Source organism: Monocercomonoides exilis, assembly GCF_001643675.1.
Source record: "Monocercomonoides exilis strain PA203 chromosome Unknown scaffold26-1319188, whole genome shotgun sequence".
Taxonomy (NCBI): domain Eukaryota; phylum Preaxostyla; order Oxymonadida; family Polymastigidae; genus Monocercomonoides; species Monocercomonoides exilis.
The window spans coordinates 937,639-959,637 of record NW_027150571.1 but is presented as its reverse complement, the minus strand read 5'-3'; the positions used below and the strand labels follow the sequence as shown (position 1 = coordinate 959,637).

The 21,999-nt window shown below is 33.7% G+C and overlaps 3 protein-coding genes across 3 annotated transcripts; 2 read left to right on the top strand and 1 right to left on the bottom strand.

Moving 5' to 3' along the window:
• Positions 1 to 54: 54 nt before the first annotated feature.
• Positions 55 to 2,225, bottom strand: MONOS_13963 (putative clusterin-associated protein 1). Its single transcript, XM_067866718.1, has 4 exons — positions 2,186 to 2,225; positions 1,952 to 2,063; positions 1,344 to 1,895; positions 55 to 1,216 (listed from the first exon to the last, which is right to left on the bottom strand). Exons 1-4 carry the CDS (start codon positions 2,205 to 2,207, stop codon positions 409 to 411), a joined length of 1,494 nt encoding a protein of 497 aa, XP_067726345.1. The 5' UTR covers positions 2,208 to 2,225; the 3' UTR covers positions 55 to 408.
• Positions 2,226 to 2,328: 103 nt separating this feature from the next.
• On the top strand, positions 2,329 to 3,698 carry MONOS_13964 (putative zinc finger matrin-type protein 2). The gene is made up of 8 exons (XM_067866719.1): positions 2,329 to 2,406; positions 2,481 to 2,508; positions 2,564 to 2,657; positions 2,707 to 2,807; positions 2,854 to 2,965; positions 3,043 to 3,180; positions 3,261 to 3,421; positions 3,541 to 3,698. Exons 2-8 carry the CDS (start codon positions 2,491 to 2,493, stop codon positions 3,592 to 3,594), a joined length of 678 nt encoding a protein of 225 aa, XP_067726344.1. The 5' UTR covers positions 2,329 to 2,406; positions 2,481 to 2,490; the 3' UTR covers positions 3,595 to 3,698.
• A 6,285-nt stretch (positions 3,699 to 9,983) lies between these two features.
• Positions 9,984 to 17,569, top strand: MONOS_15484 (uncharacterized protein; the record flags this gene model as incomplete). The annotated part of the gene is made up of 1 exon (XM_067868362.1): positions 9,984 to 17,569. One exon carries the CDS (start codon positions 9,984 to 9,986, stop codon positions 17,136 to 17,138), a length of 7,155 nt encoding a protein of 2,384 aa, XP_067726343.1. The 3' UTR covers positions 17,139 to 17,569.
• Positions 17,570 to 21,999: the final 4,430 nt, after the last annotated feature.

Sequence of the window (21,999 nt, the reverse complement as noted above, 5' to 3'; positions counted from 1 at the left end):
CGATTTTTTTTTATTTAACAATCAATATTAAATAAGGTGTTTTTGAAAATTATGTGATTTGTTAATTTTTTTGAAAAAATGAAAAGACAAAAATTGAAAAATCATTTTTCTAATTGAAGAAAACTGGATTTTCTTTGAAACTTGTATTTCCATAAGTTAAAAAGTGCTTTTCTCTTTGAAGATTAATTCTATTCTTTGTTCCATTTTCATATCTGTTGCTGGAAAGAAAATGTTTAAATAGTGTAAAGTGGGTGGAATGGATGTAATTGTTAACACATTCAGAGAAAAAAATCTTTTTTTTCAGCTAAAAAAAATAAAAAAATACAAAGGCGAAACAAAATATTCAATTTGAAAAAAAAAAAAGAAAAACTAAAAAAATTTTTACATGGATGATAAACACGTCTAACCCTACATAAATCGATCTCTAAACGATGCTCCTCGCGCTCCTCCTCTTCCCAAGTCGTCCTCCTCGTCCTCATCATCCACGTCATCATCGCCAATCTCATCATCGTCGTCAACCTCATCATCGTCATCGTCTCCAAAATCCACCATTCCTCCTCTCGGCGGCGCATTCATCTCGTCTTCAGTCATCATCCCTCCCCTCCGCGGCGGCACCTGCGCCGGCCTTCCTCCGCTTCCTGCCCCGCCAAACGCGCCCATCCCACCTCTGCGCCCTTGGTCCATCATCATCCCGCCTCTTCCCCTCTGGCTTGGCAACGGCTCCATCTCATCCTCTTCCTCCTCCTCTTCTTCTTCGTCTTCCTGATCCATTGACGACCCTCTGCCTCTCGGCGCCAGCGGCCCCCCGCTGTCTAAGCCGCGGTTGCCTGTCCCCTTCAGCGGCTGCGCAATCACACGGTTCATTCCTGGAGACTGCGCTCTTCCTCTGTTGCTGCTGTTGCCTCGGCTTCTTCCTCTTGACATTTCTTCCTCTTCTTCCTCCTCTTCCTCTTCCTCCTCCTCTTCTTCTTCGGATTCTTGCCCGCCATCCATTCCGTCAGAGCCCTCAATCGTCGAAGCCATGCGCTGTCCAATCATCTTCCGCTTCATCTTTGCCAGCACTTTCTCGACTTGCTGATATTTGCCTCTTTCCTTCGAATAAACTTTGTCCATCTCTCGCTCCAGGAACATCAGGTTCTGCATCTGGACAACATACGTCTGGTGGATCTTCCGCATCTCGTCCTCTGTCTTCACAAACTCGTCTTGAATTGCTGGTCTGTGTTTAAATATGAATCATTATCGAATTGATAAGCATATATAAATTAATTATTAATTATGTCAAATGAATAGCGTTTCGTGCGTTCAAAATAACAAATAATAATAATGACATAATAAATCCAAACTTTTGTTGTTTCAGCGATTGCAGCCGCGCTTTGCAACGATCTAATTCCTCCTGTTGTTTGGATATTCTCTCAGAAAGTGACGTTTTGTCTTGATTAAGTTCTTTCATTTTTTCTTTTAAAGTTATTGTTTCTTCTTTTGCATCTCGTGTCTTTTGAGCAAGAACTTGTTCAGCAAGTTCTGGTTCAAGAGGAATGCTTAAAGCCGATCTCCTTGAAAGCCGAAGATCCCTTTCTGCCTCAATGGAATCCGTCAGCCGCGCACCATCTTGTGTAATTTCTGAAGCTAATGATCGAGTCTCTTTGACTTCCGGAGGAGCGCTTTCTTCAGCAGGAATTGCACTAATAGAAGAAGGATTCTGACGGGAAGCATCTCCCAATAGCTTGGCAAATTTGCAAAGATCGTGAATGCATGAAGTGTCACTGCTATATAATTTTTTTGGGTTTAATCGAAGATGAAGCCTTGATTGTGCCTGATTGCAAATCGTTTTAACAAGAGCAACTCTATCACTTTCTGAGCTAATTTCGTATGGATAAGAAAAATGAGGATCAGCTCTAAATGAAAATTTTGTTAATAATGATGAAAAAAAAGAAAAAATTAAAATAAAAACCGCTGCATTAGCCAATGAAGTGAATGTGACATCAACTCAAAATTTGGCTGCTTAAATGAGGCATATGAAATGAGATGTGGATACCCCAAAATCTTCATGGTTTCGATGAAAGCTGAGTATATTTTGGATTTTTGAAAGAAATCCAATAATTTAAAAAAGAACACAACAAAAATACATAAAATTATTCAAAAAAATAAATATAGCTCGTTTCAAAGCAAAATATTCAAAACATACTCCTTAATTCCCAAAAAGACATCTTTCAATTTTAAAAAAATGGTACATGTTAACTGTATTCTGGGTTTTATATAAAAATCCAACAACATCAATCATGTGCATGAAATAATTAAGATGGCAAACATAAATTTTATTCACCCTTTACAAAATTTTTAAGATTTCAGAATTCTTTTTGCTTTATATTTTCGACTGAGCCTTTTGTGAAGCCGGAAAAAGCATAAGTATTTTATTGCTTATTTACAAGTTTATTTTTATTTACAAAAGATGTCTATTTATTTGTGTTACATTTTTGAAGAAAAATTACAATGACTTCTGCTCCAAAAGTTGTTAAATTTATAATTTGCATTTGAAAATGTCCATTTTTATGTTTATGTGTAGGCAATTGCTCAATCGTTTCGAAGGACTTTTAACAAAGAAGATTATGCTATTAAAAAAGAAGTCGAAGAAAGAAAAAAGCAGATTTTGCAAGGAGGTTTGAATTTATAATTTAACTGTTGCTTAATTGCCTTTCACAATTATAGGAAAGCCAAAAAGAGAAAAGTCACCAGTACGAAAAGGAACAGAGTTCCTGAAAATGAGAGATACTGAAGTTGATATTACTTCAAATATTGGAAAATCCACTGTTTGTGTTCAAAATCAGCTTTGAAATTCAATATTTTTAATGATAGTTCGTTACTGCAAATATGGAAAAAAGCCAAACAGGTGGCTATTGGTGCGAACTTTGTCAATGTTTGTTGAAAGATTCAACATCATGGCTTGATCATATAAACGGGACAAGACGTTTGCACTGTTTTAACTTGTCGTGTAAATTTGAATTTTTACTCTTTTTTCTTTAACAAATTTGCAATGTTATTAAGATCAAGCAAAGATGGGAATGAGCATGCAAGTTGAAAAAGCATCATTTGATGATGTAAAAGCAAAACTTGAGGCTTTGGACAAAGAAACAATGAAAATTAAGAAAAAAACATCAGAGGAAGCAAAAGCAGCGGAAAAGAGTATGATTCATTTTAATTTTCAGTTTGTATATAAGTGAAAATTTTCACTTTTGATGCATTTTGTTGTTTGACATGAACAGTTGTTTCTGAATGGCGCAGCCAAAAAGAAAAAATAAAATTGAAAGATTTGAATCCTGAGCATGAAAAAAATTTGGAGAAGAGAAAGAAAACGGATCACACAGATGCTTTTGAAGACAAACAAAAAAAAGAAGATGAAATTGAACAGTTAAATGAAGAGGAAGTATGAGCAGCCTTTTTTTTTAATTTGATTGTATTAACATTTTTTTTCAAAATAAAATTTTCGTTTTAAATAATTATCTTATTTATTTATTAATGTAAAATCTTGAAAATGCAAAATAGGAGGAGATGCTAGCGATGGGATTTCCACTTTCAGTTGGTTCAACAAAAAGATGAAACAAAATGATGGATTTAACGTTTTGCTTTTAAAGATTTAATCAATAATTTTATGTGATTCATTTCTAAATGCTTTATAGAAAAGAATTGAAAAAATTTTTTGATTCACAATTTGTAACGATTATGAAAAAGAGTGTGCGTGAATTGATAAACGAAAAGAATTATTTGTAATGCAACCAATTGAATGTTGCTCTTCAGCCAATACGAAAATAGAAATATATAAAGCAATAAAAACGCGCAAAATTGACACTTTTCTAATAAATCAATCGGTTTTTGGAGTAAACAGATTTTCATTTTGTCAATTTGAATGTTTTTGGTGAAAAAACATTAGTGAAAAAAAAAGAAAAGACAAGATAAGATAAGAAATCAATTCTTTTTTGATTAATCACAAAATATATTTTTCTCTCGATTTATTTAATCTGATATATTTTGATTATCTTTTGGAGTCAGTTTGTCGTTGTTTTCTCTGAAAAAAGCAAAAGTTTTTGAATTTTTCTAAAATGAAGTCGTTGGATCTCAAGTGGAATCCGATAAGACGATCGCAAAAAAATTATTAAAAAATGACATGATAATAGAATCAATTTGAGATGTTTTGAAAAGTTTCTTTAGTCTTATTTTCGGATGAAAATGAAAATTGTGTATTTTTATTATATTTTTATTTCCACTAACTAAAATTGTCCAAAACGTATATCATCACATGTGTGATAACTTTTGAATCCATATTTTTCCATTTGAAAATTTCTGTTTGAAAATTTGCTTTGAATATTAATTTATGAACACAGAAAAGAAATAACTGAAACAAAAATCATCTCTATTTTTCTTTCACATCAAACGATGTCTTTTGATTCAATTGAATGAATAAAACTTTTCAGCTAAATTTTTTTAATCCAATTCATAAAAAAATTTTCATTTTTGCGCACACCCCAATATAAGTTATGATTTCAAAAGTTATCACCCACATTGTCAAATATTTCTTTCCGTATTGTGAAATTTGGTGAGTTTTAATGAAATTTTGATAATTTCATTCCATTTGAATTTTTCACGAAAAAATAAAACAAAAGGAACTTTTCAAAAAATTTTCATAAATATTCCTTTTTCATTTTTTTTATTTTAGTTTATTCATAAGATAATCTTATCGAAAAATTAAAACTATAGTCGTTTCTGTTCTTTGCTGTTTATAGAAACGCACCATTTGTTTTCAAGATCAATATTTCACATCAAACATTTCAATGAGTCCAATTTCATATAAAGAAAAGAACTGAAGAAAAAATAATTTTTTGAAAGATAAATATATTTGATATTATTCCACATGTCATCCGATTGAAATGTTTCGAAATATTTCCAGAAAGCCATTATCTTTATTTGGTCTTTTTTTTTCGAATTAAATTGTTCAATAAGAGCATTTAACAAACAAAAATATTCGAGACGAAATATAAAAGATTTTCAAATTTCAAAAAAAGAACTTCATTTTATTCATTTTCTTCATGTTTCCATTTTCATTTTCATTATATTTTTTCCTACGATGTTGAAAGATCTTCTCATTCATTTGCGATTTTTTCTCCCATAAAATCAAATACCCTTGGTGGAAAACCCGGTAGTTGGTGACTCGAAATAGTCGGATTTTTCAACGTTAAAGTCTCTCAATTCTTTATGAGTATTCTTGTTTTTGTTTTATAAGATTTTTGTGAATGTTAAATTTTATGTTTGTTAATAAAAGTGCGTGATTTAAATTAGAAAATTATTTTTTATATTTGATCAAAACCATAAAGATGAAAAAAGCATGCAGAAAGCTCAACTACAGCTTAAGAGAAAGGTTTGCAATAAAATGTTTCAGCGGGCATTTAAAACAATTTATATGTCTTTTAACTTGCAATAATTATTTCAGTGAATATACATGTAGTATACCTTTTTTTCGAAGATCGTATATTTTTTGTGATAAGCTATTAAAAGAAAGATTGCTGTCTGCTATTTTTTTTGTATTATGTTTATTTTATTGTTTTTTGTTGAATGCTATTATTTAAATTCTTCGAAAACGAAGTTTGAACGGCACATTTTTACGCACATATTTTTGAAGTTTATTTGTGTTTAACTTGCTCAATGATAAGTGAAACATTGTTTTTTTGTTATTTAAACCAGCTAGTTGCTGTTGTTTAAATTTTGATATGCATCAATGCATATTCAGTGAGAATTTTGAAATATTTTGTTTATTGAAATTTCTTCAATTCTTTTTATGCAAAATTAGTTATCTCCTTTTTTTATTATTTTTCTTTAATCTATACTCAATGCATTGTGCGTGTTGTTTTTATTTCTTTAAATTCTTTTTTGTCACAAATATTTTTCATGAATTGTTTTTCTTAATTTTTATTTTTTATTATTTTATTATTTTGTGAATTTACCTGCTTGTGTATTTTTTGCAGACATATGTTGAATATTAAACAAAATTCATATTTATCAATAAATCTCAATGACTTTTATTGATGACAATTTTTGTTATTTGAACAAATTGAACAAAAACAACATTTTTCATTTGAAAGTTAATAAAGATTTAAAACTACAGCATATTTCAATTGGCAACACAAGTGTTCCATAAATAAATAATTGAACATAAAAGTTCGAAAGACAAAATTCCTTTAAAATACAATCTTTAAATACATTCTTTCAAAATAATGAATAAAATCATTCATGAAAAATATTTGTGACAAAAAAGAATTTAAAGAAATAAAAACAACACGCACAATGCATTGAGTATAGATTAAAGAAAAATAATAAAAAAAGGAGATAACTAATTTTGCATAAAAAGAATTGAAGAAATTTCAATAAACAAAATATTTCAAAATTCTCACTGAATATGCATTGATGCATATCAAAATTTAAACAACAGCAACTAGCTGGTTTAAATAACAAAAAAACAATGTTTCACTTATCATTGAGCAAGTTAAACACAAATAAACTTCAAAAATATGTGCGTAAAAATGTGCCGTTCAAACTTCGTTTTCGAAGAATTTAAATAATAGCATTCAACAAAAAACAATAAAATAAACATAATACAAAAAAAATAGCAGACAGCAATCTTTCTTTTAATAGCTTATCACAAAAAATATACGATCTTCGAAAAAAAGGTATACTACATGTATATTCACTGAAATAATTATTGCAAGTTAAAAGACATATAAATTGTTTTAAATGCCCGCTGAAACATTTTATTGCAAACCTTTCTCTTAAGCTGTAGTTGAGCTTTCTGCATGCTTTTTTCATCTTTATGGTTTTGATCAAATATAAAAAATAATTTTCTAATTTAAATCACGCACTTTTATTAACAAACATAAAATTTAACATTCACAAAAATCTTATAAAACAAAAACAAGAATACTCATAAAGAATTGAGAGACTTTAACGTTGAAAAATCCGACTATTTCGAGTCACCAACTACCGGGTTTTCCACCAAGGGTGTTTCAAGAACATAATAAATTCTAAAATTATCTTTGGGAAAAATCATTGTTTCAGAACAAGCATAAAATGAGAAATTATTATTTCACAGAAACCATTCGAACTTTTAGATTGATATTTTTCAAAAAGTTCCTTGGAAACTCAAAAATTTTAATTTTTCTTTGAAAATTTAAAAGGAGAACATTGGAAGCCATATGATGGTAACGAAATAATTATACATACAAGTTGAATATTTTGCTGATTAATACAAAATTATATCATTTCCAAATCTCATTTTTAATCTTTTCAACCATAATAGATGATTTGATAACTGTAAATTCCAAATAAAACCTTATTTTTGGAGAAGCATTGAAAAAGAAAAGGCATAAATTATTTAACTCTTTTTTATGATGGAACTGTCGAAGCAAAAAGGTTGGAAGTGAGAGTGTTTTTTAAAAGGAAGGAAAATCGCCAAATCATAATTCAACCACGCAGCTCAACGACGCGAACAAACGGTATTCTGAAGAAAAACAAAACATCCAATACATAGTTCAATGGCTATCACTCTTTTATTTGCCAGAGTCAAAATGTTGCAAACAATGGAAGAGATATCGATTTCATCCACTAAACTCAGCAATTTTCAGATAGCTTTCAAGGGTGCACTTGAAGGCTCCACCATATTCTGTGCAACATGATCTCGATAGTTTGTGCATTTATTTGCCTTGCTAGGCGAAACCAAAAGGATTACAGCGACTTCAACAGTTTCACAAAAATAACATTCAATTTCATTCCAATAAACATTCTTTGTTGAATATGCTGCCATTTTCATTTTAATCTTTTTGAATTTGCTGAAAATGCATTGGCTGTTTTTTATTGAAAAATAAAATTTGGAACAGTCGTTGTACATCAACCACTCTGCATATGTTGAGAGGTTTGATTTATTTATTCGTTCATGCTTTTCTATTCGCTTTCACATCATCTTTCCCTTTTTAGGTATTTCAACAAGGGGCATTTTGAAGACATACCAAATTTTATTCAAAGACGTGCAATTGATCAGAAAAGGATGTGATGTTGAACGATTATGAATTGGAAGGCTTTGCATGAGTAGAAATGACAACGTTATTGGAGGAATTGAAAGCGAGCGATCATAGACAGGAAAAAGAAGAAGATGGAAAAGAGAATGAAAGGATGGGGTTGATGGGAGGAAGAAGGAAGAGATAGAGGCAGGGCTAATGCAGAACGGAAAGCGAGGAACAAGAGATTGAGAAGAGAGAAGAGGCAAATGGGATTGTTGATATTTCGCAATGGAAGTTTTTAGCAAATGAAGAAGGACAAAATGAGCAATTGTTTGTTTGCAGAAAAAATATAGTTTTTTTGAATGATGAAAAATTTTCAGAATGAAAAAATAGAAAACTTTTTGATTTGTTTTCTTTTTCTTTATTTTTTTTGGAAAAAAATTTTTTTTGAATTATGATAACAAAATAAATAAATAAATTTATTTTTATTTTTATTTTTATTTTTTTTTCAAGAATATATACAGAGAAGGTTTCTCGAAACATCTCCTCTCAATCAGCACAAATGGTCTCTAAAATGTTTCATTTCGCAGAAAATAAACAGATGGGTATTTTTGAATGTCAAACATCGGATGTTTATAAAAATGGATGAAAAAGAAAAAAGAAAGAGCAAAAAAGGAGAGGACGAACAATGGAGAAGAATGAATTTTGATGTTTGCGGGAAAGAAGCAGACAAAGCGGAATGACAAGACAAAAAAGGGGAGAGCGTGAAAGGAAGAATGGAGAAGAGAGAAAATGAAGAGAAAGCTTGTGAGAGGGGATGATGTGAAATTTGGAGGAAGTTATGAAGGGAGAGCAATTGAGCAGCAGACAAGTGGAAGAAAGAGAGAGTGGATGAAGAAAGACTCATCATTTAATTGCAATGAGAGAGGACACATTTGTCAATAAGAAACAACACATTCAAAGGGTGATTTTGAGGACATTTTTTGGATGGGAGATTTTCAACTTTTTGTGCATTGATTGGATAGCAGTTTCTTTTTGAAAAGGTTTTTTTTCAATCTTTCATTCAGTTTCATCCTTTTTAAATTTATTATTATATTTTATTTTTTGAAGCGAAAGAATTTCATCTGCATCAGCAAATACCGATTCATTCATGAAAAAACCAATGAAGCTTCATGCTTTGGATATGCTCCAGATGTATTTCAAAAGCCCACAAAATGATTTGCTGAAAGAAAGATTTTTTCAATTTTCCATTGTGTAAAAAACCATTATTTATTTCGATTTGATCATACGGAGAATATTAAATTTTTTAATCAAAATTTATTCTCATTCAGTATGAGAATGCATTTGTGCATTTTGGTATGTTTGATTCTTGGGAAGACATTTGAAGCACAGCATGCCTCTATTGCTGCCACATTGGAGAACAAAGGAATACTTTCGGATTGTTATTTTTTCAATCTTTTTCTTTATTTGGGTTCAGGTTATTCAAATGATGCACAATATCTATCAGAGGCTGATAACAATTACTTATCTGAGCAGAGTACATTTTTAGAAGTGAAAAGATTACAGTCAGAACTTTCTACAGTGAAAAACACATTTTTGGGATTGCACAATTCTACAGTTGGACTGAAAAATGTGGCAATTGAACATTCTTCTTTACCTTTGATGCTTATCGCAGATAAATCAAGAATTGTGTTGGATTCCTGCATTTCCCACCAAAAAACAGCATCTCCTTTTCATTTGCAAAGTGGGTCAATATGCCTCACAAATATGAGTTTGATCCCCCAAAAGAATATTAACCCTTCCAGCCTCGTATTGTCATCTGATGATTCAAATTCTGTTATTTTGAGAAATTCCATCATCACAGACCTGGCTGTTTCATCCTCAGACTATTTCCTGTTATCAGGGAAGAGCAAAAGCGAACAGATCATTAATTGTGCCTTCAGGAACATGTCTGTGAAATATGCCTCGAATAGCGATCATTTTGTGGAACATTCATGCTTGTTGAGTTCAATGGAGAACTGCCTTGTCTATTCGTGTGTGAATGTCTTTGAAGGAGGTATTTCGAGTGGATCTCATTCTTCACATGAATTCATCTGCAGAAACACAACAATAAACTTCGGAAAAAGAGAAATGAATGCTCTTCAGAAAAAAGAACGGATGGATACAACAGAAAGCCAAACATTTTTATCATGCGAGTGGGTTGATTGCACAGCACCACAAGGAGGTGCCCTTTATGTGCACGATAATGCAAACGCCATTTTGACAGTTGAAAATTCTTCATTCACAAGATGCAACGCTTCCTTGACAAGAGGTGGAGGAATATATGCTTTGAAAATCGCTGAATGCATTGTGCTCCATTCGACTTTTGAACAATGCACAGCAGCAGCAACAACAAATTGTGGGGGAGGAGGAATAATGTCGGAGAATATTAACGAACAGTCAATGGTTGATGATTGCTCATTCTATAACTGTTCATCTGGCAACGATGGAGGAGCGATAAATCTACGTCCAACAAAAACAGAAAAACAGAAAAAATGCATCATTAATTCATTTTTCTACAGTTGTTTATGCAATGGGAGTGCAGATGGAACAGGTGGAGCAATTGAACATTGGTACTGCACTGATCAAGTTATTATCTCGAACTGTCTATTTTGTCATTGCTTTTCGATGCGTGGAGGAGGTGCTATTGGAATATTAATAAATAGTTTCAATAGCGGAACATTGTTGTTTTATTGCTTTTTTCACAATAATACATGCGTGAAAGGAGGACATGATGTTGCTCTTAAGGAATCAAAAGCAAACAACATCGACTCAACTTGCTGCTCAACAAGACAAACATTAAATAGAGTAAGCACACTTCCGGAATCAATTGTTGATGAAAGTACATGGCTTAACAATGATTTTGGAACTGTGAGATTTGTTTCTTCAACTGATTCACAACCAAAAGGCATAGATACATATGCTTGTGGGCTGGATAAATCTTATCCATGCAGCACGATCAGCCGTTGCCTTTCACAATTGATTCCAGACTTGGTTCCCAATGTTGAAGTCTTTTCAGGAATGATAATCGAAACAAATTGTTTTGATTGTGGAGTCAATGCTTTTGCTGTTTATGGTCAAAGCAATATGAGCACAGCAATCCAAACAGAATTTGAAGCATCTGGGCTGTCTCTATTTTCAGTCTCGACAGGCATATTGACTGCCAGAGACCTTATTCTTGTGCATGCCTCGGCTCATCCGAATAACCGTGGATCAAGGCTGTTTGAGATAAGTGGGAAAGGAGGAATGAGGATCAGCAGACTAAACATATCTTTTGAGAGCGGACAATCAACAGAAACAGCATTTTCGACAGAACTGATAAACATACAGAATGGGGTATTTCAGATGGAACATGTGAACTGGTCAACGACTATTTCCACAAATTCATTGTTTTCGCTTTCTTCAACAAATGAGATTTCATTGGCACTTTCAGAATGTGTTTTTGATGGGATTGAAAGGACAACAAGCGGAGCAGCAGTGATGTCGTTTTCGAATGACAAGGTCAACATTGATTTTAATTCAAGCGTATTTGAAGGATGTGGAAGCACAAGTTCAGAAAATGGTGGATCGATGATGCTGTGTGCAGGGAATGAGAATGAAGTGAATGTGAAAGGTGGATCTTTTGATGGGTGCTATTGCTCTGCAACATATGGATTTGGGGGAGGAATCCTTCTCCAGCTATTGAATGAAAATCCCAATTTCCTGATTTCTTCTTCATTTGGAACAAACACAGCCAAGTGGGGAAGCGATATCTTCGTCTTCTCACCCAATTTGGAAATGACTGCAAAATCAGAAAAGATAACATGTGTTACGGCATCGTCAGATACTGCTGACAAGGTGAGGGGATATGACAATGGAAACAACAGTTTGGTTATCCCACTGTGCATCTATCTCCTTCCCACTCCAGAAGAAATCTTTGTGAGCAATTCTGAGGCATGTGATCATTCACGCTGTGGAATAGTCCAATTCCCTTGCTTGACAATGAAACATTCGCTCACACGGTTGACAGGAACAAAGAAAGTTGTTGTGAATGGAATGATTCAGATGAGCGATGAATTGACCTTTGCTGGACAAAAGCATGTTATTCGAGGAAATGATGATGAAAGTGGTTGGACAGTCTCTGATTCAAGTGAAACATCCAATCCAGCGATGATAACAGCAAGTATTGAAACCGAATTTTCAAGACTTATCTTTTCTCTTCCTTCTTCTCTCTCATCACACTCCATTTTCATTTCTTCTTCTTCATCAATACTGACTTTGTCTCATTGTTCTTTGATTCTTCAAGGACCTCCATCAGAACTTTCATCTTTATTCTTGTTTGCTGAGAATGGAATTTTGGCCATTGATTCATTATCAGCTTCATCGATTGATTTGAGTGAAACTCCATTGATCTCGTTGAGAGGAAGCAGCACAAATACCGAGTTGATGAGCACTCTGTGGTTGAGCATGACTGAATGTAATTTCACAAAAATCGAAAGAACAGCTGGAAGAGGAGGCTGTGTGAGCATTGACAACAGCAATGATGAAAATACGAACACACAAATAAATATTGAAGAATGTGATTTTGATGGATGCTCTGTGCTTGCTGATGAAAGCAGAGGAGGGGCCATTGATACTCAGTTGAAAGGGAGCATTCAAATGAATATTATTTCGTGCACATTCATAGGATGCACAGCACCAGCAGAAGAACGGAAGATTGGGTTTGGGGGAGGGATGGCACTGAAGCTGATTGATGAGTATTCTTCATTTGTGATCTCATCACCTGTTTTTGAAGCAGACAAGCCAAATATTGCGAGATATGGAAATGACCTGTTTGTTGAATCACCTAATTTGACAAAGAGCATCACAAATGCCTCTCTTCCATTTGTGACTGGGCATCTGGCAGATATTTCGTTGGATTCGATGAGAGGCTTTGATGGGAGTGACACAACGAATGCCATTCCACTGGTCAATTTCTGGCGAGCGATTGGGTCAGAGATATTTATTGGGAGCGAAGGTTATGATGTGTGTGTTTGTGGATTCTCAGATTATCCTTGTCTGTCGATGGATTATTCGTTGACAAGACTGCCAGAATTAAATGAAAGAAATATTACCATCATCGGAAAAGGAATTCTTCAGAAATGTATTGATCTCAGTGGAATCTCAATAAAATCGGATGATACAAATAAATGCTCTTTGGAATGCCGCACTTCAATCGATGGAGCAGAGGGAGATAAGGAAGCAGCAATAAAGATTTCTGGGATCACAAATTTCGAACTGATCAAGTTTGTGATTCCATCTTCATTTGCAAGTGGAGTGAATGTTTTGATGCATGTTGGCTCAAGCGAAGGGCTGTTGACTCTGAAAGACTGCTCATTCGCAAAAAATGAAGAAAGCAGAGAGAACATGATTAATTATGGACTGATAAAGGCAGACGGAGGAACAGTTCAATTGGAATTTGTGACAATGCAATCACTTTGCTTTTCAAAAGATATTGTTTCTGTGCTTTCATCAACGATTTTGAACATTAAAAATCTGACAATGAAGAATGTTCAACTTGATGAGGCGAGTGGATTGAGCATTTCAAAGAGTTCAAGAATAATAAATAATGAAATTGAACAAGATGTTCTTATTGAGTGGAGCGTATTTGAAGAAGTTGCCCAGAACGCAACATATGATATTCCCATCATTCGAAATGGTAATGATCACAAGCCATTGAAAATGGTGATTCGAAACACAACGATGAAGAAGTGTGGTGGAACAAGGTGTGGAAAGGGTGGAGGGATGTTTTGTGTATTGAATGAAGGAGGAAGTTTTGACTGCTCATTTTGCACGATTTCTGAATGTTTCTGCTCGAGCACAGGAAGAGGCGGGTGGCTGTTTCTGGAATGCACCTCGATAGCTGAACAGCCTCTGAATTTTGTTTTTTCGAATATCACATTCAGAGACAATACTGCACTGAGGGGAAGAGATGTTTATGTGAAATGCCACTCGATTGATGCACAAATTGTTGATGCACAATTCTTACTGGATTTCAGAGTACCTTTTGTGAAGGAACTGGCAATGTGGGGCTGCGCAACAGACTCTTTTGTGGGGGAAGAAGATCTTATTCTGAGGGTGATGAAATACCAGAGCGAGACTATATTTGTTTCTTCTGTTGCAGACAATCAAGGAGACAGCAAGCAATGTGGAGAGTTCAGTGCTCCATGTCACTCATTGAGTGAGGGAATCCAACACATTATTCCATCTCTGTACTCGCAGCTGCTGATCTCAGAGGAGACGATCATCAATGGGGAACGTGATGTGCATGATGTGATCATCCGCTCATTGCAATCTCCTTCAGCTGCTTTGGTGCATCTGAACTCAGCAATTGCTAGTTATGACGAGGGAAGTCTTATCAGGACATCGGGAAACGTTAGGATTGAAAGATTGAAATTCAATTTTGGCCAGTTGTTTTCATATTCAGGCAATTCAATTATTCATGAAACAAGTGGACAGCTTTCTCTTTCATCTGTTGACTTTTCTTCGATCGGCCAATCAGAAAACATTGAATCTGTTGTTCTCAATTCAACATTTATGAGCATCGAAAATGGAATTTTTCATGTTGACAACTGCTCAATATCAATGCTTTCATTCAAGAAGCCTTCATTTCTGCTAAATGGAGATGAGATAAATATTACAAATGTTAAACTGAAACAAATTGAATCAACAACTGTTATATTTGAGATTAGAAAATGTGGAAGTGTTGTATTCGATGGAATATCTGCTGATGGAGTGAAGCTGTCTGAAGGTTGCATCATTTCGATTGACATGTCAACTTCGGGAAGTGTTTCGGTTGGAAGCTCCTCATTCAACAACTGTTCAAGGAACTCAGAAGGAGCTTCTGTTTTCTCTGCTTCTTCATCATCCACTCATACAGTTCTTTCCAATTGTTCTTGTTCCAACTGCGCTTCTCACTCTGAAAAAGGAATCATTATGGAACTTGACAACATGACTGATGTTTCGATGCACATGTGTGAGCTTGAAGGAATTCTTTCAAAAGAAAGCGAAAGAGAAAGAAATAATGATTTCAGAGAAACATGTGAATGGAATGGATCGCTTGTCCACGTGGAAAACTCCAATCTTGACTCAAAAGAAATTAAGATTGAGGATTCGTCAAAGGGAGGAATTTCGATAAGAGGAGGAAAGACAGTTATTGAGATGGGAATGTTTGCAAATAACAATCCTTTCATTGAAAATTATCCTTCTCTTCGAAGAAACATCATTTGCTCAGATTCTGCTTCATTGACCATTTCGAGTTTGAAAGGAGGAGATGGATTGAAGGATAACTCATCGCTTTGGATTTTGAATGATGGATGCACCATTGGTGGAATCGCAGGAGAAAGATCATCGCCTTTCTTCATTCCCAAGCTGGAAGGGGCTTCGGCCGGCGAAAATGGAGGTGGGATTGAAATTCAATTCAAGGGGGTGCTTCTTCTGCCATGTGATTTGTCATTCCGACTGATTTTATCAGCTGGGGATACAGACCTGATTGAGACATATCATTTTGCAGAAGATGGGTTTGTGAGTGAAACGGAAGCAGTTGGGATGGTGCCTTCGAGAAATCTTTCGTCGATCCCAGATGAGAAGGAGGTGTCTGTGATGATTGCGTATGGAAAGCGGTTGTCTGCAACTGATGCATTTGTTCTGAAGAACAGAAGCGAGCCCAAGGCAAATGGGGATGAAAATATTGCTGAAGGAGGAAAAGAAGGGAAATCTTATTGGTTGTTGATTGTTTGCATTGTGATTGTTGTAATACTGCTTGCGGTCATTATTGTTCTGGCTGTTCGATGGAGAAAGGAAAAGAATGAGAACAACGATCTGAGAGAGATTGTGAATGATAACATCAGAAAGGATCCGAAGGCGTTTGAGATGATGACGATGGAGATGTCGCCAGAGGAGCAGTGGAGAAGAGCAGAAAAGGAGGCTGAGAAGAAAAATGAAGAGAGGATAAAGAAGAGAATATATGAGAAAAGCTTGGGGCACTCGGAGTCATCAGAGCATCTTCTATCTGAAAGTGGATCAACAGAATACATTTTGGGAAGAGATTCAGACAAGATTCCTCAATGGATGCTGGAGAAGGTCGATGATGAGGAGGAGACAAGAAAGCGAACTCCTTCACCATCTATTTCATCTACCTCATCCACTTCAACCACAGATGCTTCAGACACAGATTCGACTTTTGTTCGATCAGAGAGTCTGTGTCCAACCACTTCATCAATGTCGAATCTGGTGGATGCGATGGCCTGTTCATCGCCTCATGAGAAGCTGATTGTGGATTTGAGGGATTCGCTGTTCATGCTGCTTCATGGAAAGAATAAAACAAAGGAGATGGCAATTGGCACATTGAAGGAAAGAGAGCAAACAGCTGCTCAAATTCTGTTCTGGGTAGCTAATCTGGCACTCCACTCATTTGACGAGATGGAAAACCCACTTCAGTCACTTGCCAATCTGAGTCCTCACATTGTTCTCTTCTCCGAGCACATGGTCATCTGCGTTGTGATGCATTCAGACTTCTCTTCTGATGATAGTTCAGACTCGTCATCCATCTCATCATCGACTGTTGTGACATCTGCCAGTGATGATGATGATGAGGATTCTCTGCCCTCATCGGCTTTTGAGGATGATGAATACAACAGGAAGGAATGTCTGAGATGGAAGGCGCCAGAGCTGCAGGTGAACAAGAAGATGGGAGCAACAAAAGAATCAGTGGTGTTTTCGATGGGGATGATGCTGTGGGAGTGTCTGACGCTGGAGATCCCGTTTGGAGAGTATCCAGCAGAGGTGGCAGGAGATAAGATCTTGAATGGAGAGAGGCCGGATTTGTGTGTTGTGAAAAGCTTCACGATGAAAGGGATAATTGGGAAATGTGTTGAAGAAAGGGCAGAAGAGCGGATGGGGCTGGGGGATGTGAAGAGGGGGCTGACACAGTGTCTGCCGGCAGGGTCGCTGATCTTCACGATGACAGATGCGATGGACTATGTTGGAGAGTCATGTGCTGTGGAGGGGAGCGAGTGTTTGGTGTCGAACACAGGAGCAGAATGAAATTCGGGGGAAAGAGGAGGATGAGGATGTTGATTGAGATGAATTGGATGAAATGGATGGATGAGTCTTGGAGCAAGGGGCTAATGTGGGTGTACATGGGGATGGGGATGGGGATGGGGATTGGGATGGGGATTGGGATGGGGAAGAGGGGGTGAGTGCAAAGTGGAGTGTGACGTTGCTGTCGCAGTGTGTTGAACTTTGCAAGAGAGAGCCGAACAGAAAGTGAGGGGTATGGGAGTGATGGGCAGGAAAAAGTTCGGTATCTGGACATGTGCTTTATTCAGCAAGTGAAGAAAATTCGATAATCATTTCATTGATTGATTGTGTGTGTATATTTTCCTTGTTTTTATGTTTCATGCTTTTATTTTTTTGAGAATTTTGTTTTTTGTATTGTTATGTTTTGTTTGAGAAAAATACTCAGAATTGAATGGAGATCAATCTCTTTTGTGAAATGAAAAACACTGAATGGAGCCAATGTTTGTCTTGAGATTGGAAGGCTTAATCAAATTGAATCTGTTTGAATGTCTTCTTTTCTTTTCTTTTCTTTTCTTCTCTTCTCTTCTCAGGAAGCAGAGCTGATGGGGACAAACACTGAAATAACCAGATAATGCCACAGCAATAAAAACGATTCAGTAATCATGTCTATTGACAATTGAATGTGATAAACTTTGTTTTCAAAAGTAATATATATATGAATAACTATATAAATTTAAAGAATGTGATAATTTTCTTTTCCTTTTTATTTTTTGAAGAAGAAGGTTTGTTGATTTGATGCTATGAAGTGTGTGAGGTCAAAAGATAAATAGGGGATTACAGATTGGAAATGAAATTGAATTTCAGTGCGAAGTGATTGAGGGGAGTCACTGAAATATCAAATGTTTCAGACAGTATTGTTCATGCATGAAAATAACAAATTTACCAAAGATTTCTATTATTTTCATTTACAATGACATTTTTGTGTCAATAAGAGCCAAGGTGTGTGCAATCCTTTCAAGAAAAACGAATGATTGAGAATTGTTGAAAGAGAGAAAAAAATTGTTATTTTGTAACCTTTTTCAATTTTTGACATTGTTGACACTAGTGGTATTTCGATGTGAAAAAATGATAAATGGCACTTCTGATAAATTCAAAACGAGATCTGACAAGTCCATTTTCTTCTCTTCTCTTTTTCCATCATTGAGTTCAAAAACATCAATTTTATTGGATCTGCATTTATCGTCTTTCTAAATAATTCAAAAATGGATTTTCTTTTATATGTCCCCAAAAGCAATTCTTCTTCAACAATTACACTTTCTTTTATTTTCAGTGAATATTTCAGATTGTTCTTATTGCTTGGCATTTTATTCATCCCAGTTCATCAAGAAACTCATTGCCTGAAATTTCTTTTCTGATAAAAGTCAAAACAAAGAGAATGAAAAAGGAAGAGGGAATTTGGAATGAGAGTTGAAGCCTCAAAAGCACAGGCTCGGAGGTATTTCAAAGAGCACTGCCAATTGCAATTGTTCTTTGGATGAATGGGCGATTCTTTTTGATATCATTAAGTTTTTGATAAAACAATTTTTGATGCATTTGTATGATTTTTTTTTTGCACCATTCCACAGAATTCAAGAGGTTGTATTGAAATCTGCACTTGTCATTTTTGTTTAATTCTCAAAATGGAATCCTTGCTCCTTTATCTGTGAACATTTTTCATTGAGAGTTTCGAGTGTTGACATTTCAGAAAGATGTCATCTGATTGACTTATGTGTGGAGCAAAATAACATCAAATAAATAACTAATTCTCCTTTTTTATCACAAAAGAAAAAAATAAGAGTTGTTTTGCGAAAAAAAGTTAATCGTGATTATAATGAATAACCAAAAAAAATTTAAAAAAACATGGTTCAATCACATCCAATAGTTGTTCATTCACAAATAATTTATGTTTTATTGACGAACATTGATGCATACGATTGTTTGCATATTTGTCTTTTTGATTTTTTAGAAATTAATGAAAACACATTTTGTTCATTTTTTTCAAAATCAAAATCACATTAACTTTTTCAAATAACACTAGCGTGTTTGGTGTGCAAGTGAAATAAACCATTTGTATCATGAAAGTGTTCAAGCAATCATCATTTTGCAGGATTGTGCTGGGAAGTTGTCATAAATGTTTATCATTTTAATGTTATTTTTGTTTCCACAATATGAATTGACAAAAGGATTGAATCAAAAATGATTGGAAACAGATAATGGATGCGATCAACACATTGATAGAAATAACAAACGAAGATGGAATAATTACTCTTTTCACATAATTGATGTTAAAATAATTGACAGAATGATCAAAGATTGGAATTGGTCTCAAACATATGGGTCATTCTTTTTGAAAAGTCGCATATGCATAATATTTGGGTTTAAAAAAATTGTTTATTTTTTGATCATTTTTGCTTTAAATGCTAAAAACATTGTTACATATACAAATAGAATTCACAAACATATTTGATGAGAAAAAAAGTGAATGTTGGAGAAATCTGACTGATTAATTACAAAAAATGATCAAACAAGGAACATTTAAATAAAACTCAAAAATATAACATTTGTGACTTTTCAAAATGAATGACCCATATGCAATTTTGATGATGAGGAACGTTTAAGATTGGGAAGAGTTGTTTGGAGGATGAGTGAATAGACTTGAAGAATATTTATTGAAAAGAAGAAGTGCAAAGACGATGATAGATGAAATTGAGGATAAGGAATATGAAAAAGAAAAAAAGACACTGACTGAGCTTTGAGAATGTTGTTTTAACATTTCACTCTTGTTTTTCCAATTTGAAGAGAAATAAATGAATAAACCTCAAAAGGAAAAAATAATGACATTTATGGTTTTGTGTTGAATTAGTCAAATGGATATGTGGATTTTCAAAACACAGCTAAATGTTTTTATTTTAATATTTTTTTGTATACCTCTGTGACATGACAAGAGAAAATTGAAAAAATGACAAAATGACTGACAAGATATTTATGATTTGCAAAAAGGGTTATTAATAACGATTTCATAATTCTTAATTACAAAAATAATTATTTTGAAAATCTTCAAGAAATAATACTTTTTATTTTGAAATCATCAAATTTTTTATTTACAGTCTGTCCGGAAATAAAGTTGATCTGTCCAAAAAAAAAAGAAGATCTTACCATCAACAATATCTCATTTATTCACCCAATATTGAATGTCACATTTTTTGTTTTACAGTTTTTTGTTTATTTATGTTTTTTTGAAACTTCAAATTTTCAAAAAAACAGTTGATAAACAAAATGACAACAGTAAGATACTTCAAAACACTGATCATTCACTTCTTTTCATATGAATATCAACAATTTCTAGATTTGTTTTGAATTTAATGGTGAATGAATATTTACTGAATAAAATGATTTTACAAAGTTATTGTTTGAAAACAAGGAATAATAATAAAATGATGAAATGGTATCTTCTGAATGTTTGTTGGATGCTGTGATATTTTTTTTTTTCAAATAGTTGTTGTTGTTAATTCCAATTATCTAATTTTTCCTACCTTTCAAAAATATCCAAAATTTTTGATACAAGAAAACTTTCTTTCGAATTTAAATTTTGTTACAGCGCAGCGATTACCTTTATTTTTCATTTGAGTATTACTCGGTAGGATACTGGAGCTGTTTGTTTTCATTCAAAGAAATTAATTCTCAAAACTTTTCATCAAATTATCTGTATGTTTTCAAACTTGTTTTAATTTGTGCTTTTTTTTAACTGTCAAATGGCTTTGTATATTTGAAAGATAAGATATAATGAAAGAATTTCAGCATGTTATTTGAGTTTTGCGTTTATATGATTCAATTATGCACAACGAAATTGTTCCAATACAAAATTTAGAGAAATATAATGTTTTTGTTCTTTGATGTTTCTTTGAAAATAAATTTAAACAAGAATATAATTTCCAATTAAAAATTTTAATCAATTATATTCTGAAAATCTGAAGAGATAATAAAAGAAAAAACAGTTTAAAATACGCTCAATCGATAAAAATACGTTTTGTAAAAAAAAAGCTCAGTCAATCTATTCAAAATTGGATTCAGCATGTTAATAATCAAAATTCTTGAAGTTAATGTTCGAAAGCGACTTGAAAATCAAAAAATTCAGAAAATAATACTCTTATCGAACTTTTGCAAAGAAAAATTGACATCATCAAAATTAATAGTTGAAAAACAACTTAAACTGCAGAAAAACTGTGCACAGTTAAACAAAAAGCACTATTCAACTTGCTGAACCCAAAAGAAAAGCAAACAATCACATTGCACACACACAAAAAAATTAAAAAACACTCTTCACTTCAAAATGCTGAATGTTAAGTGAACTATTGAGATATTGTTGATGGTAAGATCTACTTTTTTTTCGGACAGATCAACTTTATTTCCGGACAAACTGTATGTGATCAAGTTCCCCATATTTATTTTATTTGACACGAAATGTCAGTTGAGGAATATTTATGTCACAATTTGTCAATGATTGTCACTGACGGTCACTGACATAAGAGAAAAAACGACAAGATATTAGAGATGCTATCAACAAATCTTTTTCAAAGTGCTATGAAAAGTCTTTAAAAGTTTTAGCAATAGTATATTTTGTATTAATTTAAAATAAAAATTATTTTTTAATTTTTTATTTGATTTTTATTTTTTTTATTTTATTTTTTTTTTTTTTTGTGACAGACGAGGCTTCAAGCAATTTGTCAGGTCACAGAGGTATATTTTTTTGATTGGTCAAGTTGAAAAGTTGAAAAAAAAATTGTTATTTCTTCATACAAGGTTTGTTTCGTCATTTGTGATATTAATTTTGAAAAGTTGCAACCGT

What these genes read in the sequence shown, in the direction of transcription:
- MONOS_13963 (XM_067866718.1), bottom strand. Translation starts at nt 2,207, where the DNA reads ATGTCTTTTTGGGAATTAAGGA. An exon ending in GTCTTTTTGGGAATTAAGGA is followed by an intron (nt 2,064 to 2,185) that starts GTATGTTTTGAA and finishes AAATATACTCAG; the next exon opens with CTTTCATCGAAACCATGAAG. An exon ending in CTTCATTGGCTAATGCAGCG is followed by an intron (nt 1,896 to 1,951) that starts GTTTTTATTTTA and finishes ATTTTCATTTAG; the next exon opens with AGCTGATCCTCATTTTTCTT.
- MONOS_13964 (XM_067866719.1), top strand. An exon ending in AGCAAAAGCAGCGGAAAAGA is followed by an intron (nt 3,181 to 3,260) that starts GTATGATTCATT and finishes TGACATGAACAG; the next exon opens with TTGTTTCTGAATGGCGCAGC. An exon ending in AACAGTTAAATGAAGAGGAA is followed by an intron (nt 3,422 to 3,540) that starts GTATGAGCAGCC and finishes AATGCAAAATAG; the next exon opens with GAGGAGATGCTAGCGATGGG.